The sequence below is a fragment of the Halyomorpha halys genome, unplaced genomic scaffold, assembly GCF_000696795.3.
Source record: "Halyomorpha halys isolate HHAL.00 unplaced genomic scaffold, Hhal_1.1 Scaffold533.1, whole genome shotgun sequence".
NCBI lineage: Eukaryota > Metazoa > Arthropoda > Insecta > Hemiptera > Pentatomidae > Halyomorpha > Halyomorpha halys.
Genome location: NW_027108067.1, coordinates 435,912 through 445,721, shown reverse-complemented (window position 1 = coordinate 445,721; position 9,810 = coordinate 435,912). Strand labels below are relative to the sequence as shown.

Below are 9,810 nucleotides of genomic sequence, written 5' to 3'. Positions count from 1 at the left end.
GAGGGGAAGATGGTAACTGTGTTACCTTGATGGTAATAGTTGTGTGATGGTAACAGTTACCATCTTCCCCTCAACACGCCACAACCCCTGAAACTCAGGTCGAAACGTCGGCATAAAATAAATAAATATGGTTTTGTTTATTTATGTTGTTCTTTACTGACCGCACTCCCCGACAAACTTCTTCAAGCATTAATCTACGGTCAACTATCTACACCTCATTATAAAACAATCTAAGATTTCTTGAGAAATGGATATAAACCAATTCAACTGTTCGATAAGACAAGCGGTGCGGTCACCCCCCGACAAACTTCTTCAAGCATTAGATTGTTTTAGTTCAATTTCTAATTCCACTTGTAAGAAAAGATTTTTCATACGCCACTATTTACCGAAAACTAAGATAGGAAGATGATGAAGATATCCTATCATACTTATACGATTCTTGTTATTTTTAAACAATATAAACTGGGTGTTTCTTTTATCTGTATCAGACTAAATTAAAGAATATAACCGTAAATGGTAAATGACTTACCGATGTCCTCTGGTTCCTCCTTGACGGCGGCCTCCGGACTGTGGAGCACCCTGTAGAGGAAGTCGATGTACCTGGAGGCCAGCTTGAGGGTCTGGATCTTGCTCAGCTTGTCCGAGGGGAGGGTGGGTATGATGGCGCGTAGCGACGCGAACGCTGCGTTGAGGCTCTGCGTTCTTTGCCTCTCCCGAACATTCGCCATCATCCTCTGGCTGCTCGCTTCTTCAGCGGATTGGCTATTCCTTCTTCGTCGCCGAACGTTCTCTCGGTAGTCTCCTGGGTAGGCTGTCGGGTACATATTCCTGTTGGTTTAAAGATAATTTGTTACATACGGAATCAATCAGGACATTAATAATTTTTATCTTAATTAGTAATTAATCAGTTGTCAATTATAATTAAGTTAATTGTTTATCAGTTAAATCCAAGATATTTAGGAACAATACTAAATTAAATAACGGCCGAAATTGGTTTATGTTTTTTCGTGCAATAGAACATTTTGAAATTATTACTTTTATCACGCTCTTAAGATAGTTCCTTTAATCTATTACGAAAAATAACTTTCGAAGAAAAAAAAATTGTTAACCCCCTTCTTGGTCATTTCTGATGTATGAGCCGGTAGGGAAGAGGAAAGGGTCATCATTGGTTACCACCGTATCTAGCTTGAGCGGGAAGGTCGAGTTATCATTACGTGGGACCGTAATTTCTGGGAATTTAATTCTACGGGAACAATTAAAAAAAAAATATATATATATATATATATAGTATTGGCCTATATATTGCCTGTTGAATGTCATTGTAGGGTAAGTCGGTAATCTACCATATAATATAAAAATACAGCGCCTCAAACTTCTACGAAACTAAAGAAATATCCATCCGGCTTTTCCTTGCTAGATGTTTAATGAAAACAAGACTTGATCTACTTTCTCATATAAACTAACCTTAACTTTTAGGTTTCCTTTCTTGTGACGTATCTCACTTTACATATATTTTTACATATTTTAAGTTTCACCACTATGGTTCTTAATTGGCGATAATTCTATACTGTTTTGTGTGAATATTGTGTATTAGTTTAAAACATGTATTTTATATTAAAAAAAGTTACTAATGCTTCTAGCCTCATACGCCGTAATTATATTTGCCGTGCTCAGTTCCCCTAGTTCGGCGTAGGGAAGCCTTTTAAGTTCTCTGTTTAACTCATTCTTCTTCAGTCTAAATATATTATGCAATATTTTGTTCTCAAAAAAAAAAAAAAAAAAATAGCTATGGTATAGCACATTAGTAAGGAGAATAGTTTTGTGAATTCTAGCTTTCAAGTTTCTGCATAAAAGGTATGAACTAAGCAATTTCAAAATTGAAAAATAACAAGCACATCCCGCCATTTATCTCGCCTTTATTTCCTTATTAATTTAATAAATGAAATAGACAAATCAGTTTACACTACAATCCCTATAAAGATGTAAATTATTAAATAAAAATGAAGCCAGTTTGATTCTTGAAACAGCAGTTAACCAACGTTTCACTAATTCAGGAAACATCTTTGAATATCACAAATTTATATTAATGTATGCTAGACATAGCACACTTTAATTAAACAAGCCAAGACAGGCAGACCAAAAAGATGTATTGCATAACATTACAACACATAATTTTAGTATTAGTGAAATATTGCTGTGCTAAGTTAGTAGTTGCTAAGTAAGTTTTGATTCAAATAAACAAATACTCTAATTTTGGTTTTTTTTTTGGCTTTCAGACATTATATAAGTATATTACTAAAAATTTAATTTAATAATTCTAACTAATCGTTGTATGTTTTTAGTGCGCTGAAACAGGAAATGAACACAGTTTTCTTCCGTCATGTACAGATTTTATACAGCTTAATGTCTAATTATTAGTGAACTTAACCTAAAAACAATTTATAGTACAAAGAACATTAAAATATATCAAATAGATTAAATCGGACTTTTCTTGACCAATTTGATTTTGAGACAATGTATTTATAATTATTTGAATAAACTTGATTTTCTTTAATTCACTTCAAATCAATTATTCTTAACATCAGAATGGGAAAATTTTTATCTCCCCACTGGTATATAAAAAAAATAATTTTGTTAAAGTATACTCAAGGTTCTAATTTGGTCTGGGTAATTACGCAAACCAATTCACTAAGTGACAAACTCTTTTAATTTTTGTTTTAGTTGTAGATTAGTATAACAGATTTGTTTGTTAAATTTTTAGTTGAACTTTTTTTTACCGAATTAATCGATTTATTTTTTAAATTAAAATTAATTGTTAATTTAATTTTCTGTATATATTTTTTCTTTACTCTTCTTCAGTTTTTTATTATTAATTGAAACAGATCTTTTTCAATAACACAGGTTAAAAATGTTATTACCGCTTCGGTACTGGTTTAAATAAAATAAATTGTATTCATTTATGTCTCAAACACTCTTTACTTTTATTATTATTATAAATGCCCAACGTTTCTGCCAACCTGGCTATCCTTAACTAAAATGTACACCTCACATCCAACTATTAAATTTTTTTTTCAGGCTATTCTGCCCAGATTTGACCGCTGAGACTGTGGACTTTTAAAATATTATTAAAGAGTGTAAGAGACTTAAGTGGATACAATTTATTTTATTTAACAAAAAAAAAATTGAAAACGTCCTGTTGCCTAGAAAACCGAATTTGCTTGCATATTTTCTTAGATCAATTTGATACCAATACTATACTCCAAAACATTTGGATTTGAGGTATACTTAGACCAAATCCAAATATTTTGTTAGCATTAAAAAGTGGGATTTTCTATTATTCTAATGATACCAATAATACATTACTGAAAATAGAAGAGACTCAAGTATATTCAAATAATTATGATCATATTTACTTATATCTGAAATTGAAATGTACCTAGAACAGTCCACTTTGTGCCATTCAATATATTTTACCTTCCTTTGTACAATAAAAATTTGTTGTCAATAGGTTAAGAACAATAATTACTATTATTATTAATTTGTGATTACGTGATGGAAGAAAAGTTCATTTTCTGTTTCAGTGCACCAAAAAATAGAAATATTAGTCACAATTATTAAATAAAGCTATTTACTCATTTGGAATGAAAACTTCATGCTATTCAAATAGAAATTACTAACTAAGCAAAGCAACATTTCTTTAATTTACTAATACTGGAAGTATATGTTGTAATGTTCTAGAGTGATTTAATTTATTTTTTTTCTGTCTGTCTAAGCTTGTGTGTTATTTATTGCATACAGTAATTTGATTTTGTGATATTTAAATAAAATACTATCTGAAATTTCCCCAGTGGCCATCAAATATTTTCATTATTTTTGAGCCATAAAACTTAAAAATTATTCACAAAACAACGCTATGGAAGAAAATGGAGTTTAATATCAGTTCATCAGTACATCAAAAACAAAATGATTAGTCAAAATTATTAAATAAAATTTCAAAAAGTCCTGCTTGTGGGCATATTTTTATAAATTCAACTAATTAACAACAGTCACAGCTAACCATAAATCAGTTTTATAGTTTGTTAGAAAGTATAGGAGGTATGGAGGGCGACCCACGCTCTATAGAAAAATTTAATAAATGACTTATTTATTACAAATTTATTTACAGTTTTAGGGAGACAACACCAAGACTAGCCCCAAAAGTATGCTTCAAATTAAATGTTTACGAGTCTTTTTCCTTCATGCTGCTTCAATACAGAATGCTTTTAAGCATAAACATCAAGTGTCTTTAACGAAACAAGGAATTCAACTTTTCTTGCCATTTAAAAAATCCCCGAATAGTACATGATTATTAACAATTATATAATTCAATCCAGAAACTTATAAATATTATAATATTTTTGATAAAATCATAATTCTTAATTGTATTATTTTAAGCGGAAGACTGGGAACTACGTTTGACATTCTTGTATCCGGATATTGGTCGTCGCCTTGGAATGTTCGATGACTATTTCATTTATGAACTATTTTAAGAATCTTTTCTTCTTTAATCGTTATTATCTAATTTTATAAAATTTGAATAAAAAGTAAATTAGGGACAGATATTTTATTAGTTTATTTCACAAACGTTTATCTTTTTTACTTAGATCAACAAAGTTTTTTTAGTTTTCATAATTGTATATCTATGTTTCAAGAGTTTTTGGATCGAAACATATATTGAAGAATGTATGGTTAATTTATAATCCTAATTATTTGATAAATCTTCAAATAATCTTTTAATAAAATTCTTATTAAATACTAGATACAAGACTTAGGAAATAAGATTCATTTACGAAATTTTCATTATGGGAATAAAATATAATTATTTTTTTTAATTTCGAAATTTAAGCGACATGAATTTGAATTATTGGTGGAAACCATTTCTTTGACATTGTATCAAATTGAACAATAACAATGATGCGTAGTGTTAAAAAATACGTCTTTAATTAGAAATTTTAATCGATCAAGAGTAAATATCAATTTTAATTTATTTAAATATATAACGTGTAAAAGCAGTTTAGGAGCTATGTTTTAACACAATAATAAATAAGTAAAAACGGACCTAGATGAACCCAGATTTAATTGATTAATGATCACAAAGTAATTCGAATCACTTTGGCATAGGTGGTAGTTGTAATTATTAATTACAATTATTTATTGTTGTAAATGAATTGACTTTTTGTCCAGTAGTGTTTTCTATCATGGAGGTAATTTTAAAAGTTACAAAATTACTAAAGTATTATAAATACCCGTACATAATTAATCGATATTTTTACAAATTTAGATTTTATGATCTGAAAGAATAGGGTAACATATATAAAGTAAATCCAGCCATGAATTAGGCAAGTTAAAGAAACCAAACCCATAACCCTTAGGTATATTTGTAAATGTATTTTTTAAATAATTTTACTATATAACTTCTGGGAAAAATAACATTCTTTAAACTTCTATTATCCTATTAAATAAACATTTAATAATCAGCGATCGTGGAAAATGGTTGTGCTGTAACAATATTTACTGTAAGAGCAATACGGTATAGATTCCTCTATATTAGACGGAGCACACTGCAGAGAAACATTGCACATTCGAATTGTTTAATATTTAAATTTAATAACCGTATTGGATATAAATTAATTATTAATTATGATGACAAGAATGCTTAATTTGATAAAATACAATCGGACGAGTGTTTGAACACAAAGTAACTATTGAATTATAATGTTTATTTGTGTTTTGGGCCCTGCCCATGTTATCCTAAAAAATTAATGTTACCTACATTTTTAGACAAAGAATTTCTAATTTAGAAAATGATTTTAAAAAAAGTTAAGATTGTTCAGTATGATTAATTTGTGATTCAAGTAATTCGCTTTCAAAATGGACAAAAATTGGTCCGAAACGTCGTAAAATCAATACAAAAAGTATGATTGAAGTTTTAGGGGTGCGTGTTTTTTTTATTATATAGACTCAACATTTTTTCTGAAAAGGTCTCGAGTAAATTAATTTATTTTAAAAAAAATTAAGATTGTTGACGATAGTTAGTTTATAATTCTAGGAACTATGTTTGAAAATGGACAAAAGTTTGTCCGAAACATCATTAACTGAATAAATAAAAAGTAATTGAAGTTTTAAGAGTATGTATTTTTTCCCGTTTATTATGTACATTAGTATGACTCTTAGAAAATCGAAAACACAATTATTTTAATAATAATTCAATGCTAAACTAATCCGAAGTTTCCCTATTATTTTTAAGCAATTTTATTTTTTATAAGATAATTACCCGTTGGCCTGCGACTGGTGGTATATTGGCTCCAGGTTGAAGAACCGTGAATGGACGACCTCTGATGTGAAGAAGAAGTAAGCACACTGGACTTGACTAACGTGACTCGGGGTGAAGCCTTTCTGTTTAATACCTGCCCCCCACCCCACTGCCTCAGCCAATGGGAGCGCAGCTTTCAAACCGAACCTACCACTCCGAGGGGCTGGCGCATCCTTCGGCCAATCCCTGTCGGTCCAGAGGCACGAACAAAGGACTGTTTGAAATTTTATTAGTCTTTATTGAGAAAAGAGACTTTTTTATTAATTTCAAAAATTATTATGAAATATTTTAAGTAACGATCGAAAAGAGTATCAAAATTGACGTTTCAGACTTACTGAACTATTAAAATAAAATTGGAAAAAGATAGTTGACTGTATGAAGTAGATTGTAGTAAGATAGTCTGAGTGGCGGTCAATAAAGCTATCAAAATAGTAAAAGAAAACTATTTATTGTTATTAAATGAATGGAGAAGTTTGTCGGGGGGTGCGGTCAGCAAAGAACAACATAAATGAACAAAACCATATTTATTTATTTTATGTCGACGTTTCGACTGAGTTTCAGGTCTACATCAGAGCTAAAAAACAAAAGAGATAACATTTAGAGAAACATAAAATTGAAAAGGAATAGTATACAAACAAATTTGGAATTATACAAAATATTGAATTGAATCATAAATGATAAAAAATTGATAACTGATAATTGAATTGTTATTGTTAACCAACGTTTCGCTCCACTTTGTAGGGGCTGTCAGATTGAAACAAACATCTCGAAAAATGGTTAATTTGAGATATGCATTTAATCTTACCAATAAGGGTACGATATAGACAGTAAAACACGTCAAAAAATCTAATTAAAAAAATATTTGGGGATATTACAGCTTTAAACTATGTAGATTTTACCCCTATTGCTAACATTACATACATATCTCAAAATAACCATTTTTTTTTTTTTTTAAAGTTACATTGTTGTATTCGGGAAATTATTTTTTTATTACAAATATAATATTATTACACAGACATAATCAACATATCCATTAGTCGTATAGCTTATCCTAAGATAGGTCATGAAAGTTTTGAGGCTTTGAAGTTGCACATTAAAATATTTTTGAACAGAAAAAAATCAAATTTATGTTGAAATATTTGTTAGCTAAAATGCATTATCTTAAATCGGGAGTTACATGCCATAATTTAATATCGTCATTACACTTTGATGATTTTAGATTCCTAAAAATTCTTTCAAAAATCTATAAAATCAGCTCTCAAAAAACCGGTGAAATCAAAAACTTCAGTTCACATTATACTTCAGTTACCATGTTTTAGGACCGTTTTCTTCAAAAAATCAACACCAGAAACTAAAAAAAAAAAAAAATAATAATAAAGACGCATGAGAATTTAAAAATTCGTTTGTGTTTAGATAATTTTTTCTTGTTATAAAATTTGAATAATTAATAGGTATTCCCTAGTCTTGGATTTATTAAAGTTTGCATTCGATGTAGGAGAGACTTAATAAAATTTTTAATATGTTTCTATCATTTATTTTCTCATTCTTTTAACACAGTTACTTATGGTTCTTAAAACTATGCATTAAACTGGTAAAATTATTATTATGATTATTCTGTTTATTCTTCTTGTTAACTCATTTCGTTCATAATAATAATTCGTCAATAATAAGTTCCATGTCCATTTTAAATCCGTACTAAGGCATTCGTACATTTGATAAAAGACTTTTTGGAGTATGGCGCTTTTCCCTTTGAAAACGAGCAACGAGCTTTCGTGTTTTTTTTTTATCTCAGCGTATCATTACTTGCTATGTCAATTAAATATTCATATATGTTAAATGTCCAAGAGAAAATTTCAAACTGCCATGAAGTGAGAAACGGTTCGGTACCCACCTTAGGATCGGCAAGAAAAACGATGAACAAAGGAAGCTAACCCAAATGTTACTGAAGGGCAAACTTTACTGTGATGTATTACTCCAGGGAGGTATGAAAAAATGGTTGGGGGTGCGATCTGTGAATAACACAAATAAGTAAACATTTATATTTTTAGTGACGTTTCGCGGAGAATTTCAAGTCTTCATCGGGGTCAAAAAAACAAAAACAATAACGCACAATGAATCCTAAAAAAGAACAGATAACTAAGATAGATTGGAGTAATGAAGGGAAATGTTTAGTGTAATTACTATAAGAATATATAATGACTATGAGAATGCATTAATATTAAAATTATGAAAGATAGAAGAAAAAGAAAATAATATCCATATGAAAATCCAGTAAGTAAATATATATACAAAATTAAAATAAAATATTAACAATTAATGTTATGAAAAAGTGAGAAAGGAAACGTATATTTAATTAATTAAATATGTAAAGGCTAAGTTAGATGCTAGAAATTCTTCTTTTAAATGTATAAACTGCTTACCTCTTGCCTTCTGTGCAGAAACTTAAAAGTTAAAATTTAGCAAACAATTATCCTTGGTATTGTTCTGTTCTTGGTGGTGGTTGGTGGTATCGGCTTCGAACCTTCGAGTTCGTTAAGTACTTTTTGTGTTTATTATTAATATATAATTGATGATGTGGAGCATTGAAGTAGTATCGCAATGTAATGCCAATATTAGAAAATTTCAAGTTTATGGGCACTTTAATACTTACAATTATATTTCCCTTATTGGTAGAAGTGTGGAGAGAGAAGGGATCAAAGAGGCCGCCCTTCTGTATTATCTTTATTGCTCCGCCAGGTGGGGCCTCTCTACCGACCAAATGTAACTTCACCTTGTCGGTGTAACATTATGCCAAAATTATTTTAACAAGTTTCGTCAACTTTAATATAGGATATTAATACAAGTCCCTCAAATAGCAGTAAATAATTGACCAGTCAACATTTTACCATCAGGGCAAAAAAAAGATAAGGTCACATTAACATCTATACAGTCTACTATATCCAGCACGTCTCACATCAACAGTAATGATAATGTCGCCATAATGTAATTAATTTAATAGTTACTTTATTATTTAATAAAATTTTGAATTTGATGAGTATAATGTAGCAACAGTACCATAGACTTTTTCGTAAAACCTTAATCCATATATTAATACTAGTGACAAAAAAACACTCGAAATATTGGGAAAAAATGGGAGGGTGTGACTAGAATTGTTTTGTCCTGGGTTCCAGGCCGTGGATAGAAAATAAAGCCGAACAAAGGTCTGAAAACCATGAAATTAATAACTAAATATTAATGTTTCAGGAGGGTACGAAAAAAACAAAACACTAAATGTTTATATTTTATAAACAGTTTTAAAAACATAACACGAAACCACTATAATGACTTACATATATATTTCAAACCAAGCATCAAAATCATTAGATTTAAGTAAATTCAAAGCATTCTCACTTTTCTTCTAACCTGAAGAAATGGTAGAATGGTACTCTATAGGAGCTAATTAAAGTATCAGACCTTTT

General features: G+C 29.6%; 1 protein-coding gene across 1 annotated transcript in view; it reads right to left on the bottom strand.

Moving 5' to 3' along the window:
• Positions 1-6,493, bottom strand: part of LOC136795538 (twist-related protein 2-like) — a 17,692-nt gene extending 11,199 nt beyond the window's left edge. Inside the window, exons 1-2 of the mRNA XM_067046456.1 lie at positions 6,314-6,493; positions 530-828 (exon numbers count right to left, since the gene is read on the bottom strand). Coding sequence (XP_066902557.1) covers positions 530-824 — 295 coding nt within the window. The 5' untranslated portion in view covers positions 825-828; positions 6,314-6,493. The remainder of the gene's footprint in view (positions 1-529; positions 829-6,313) is intronic.
• Positions 6,494-9,810: the final 3,317 nt, after the last annotated feature.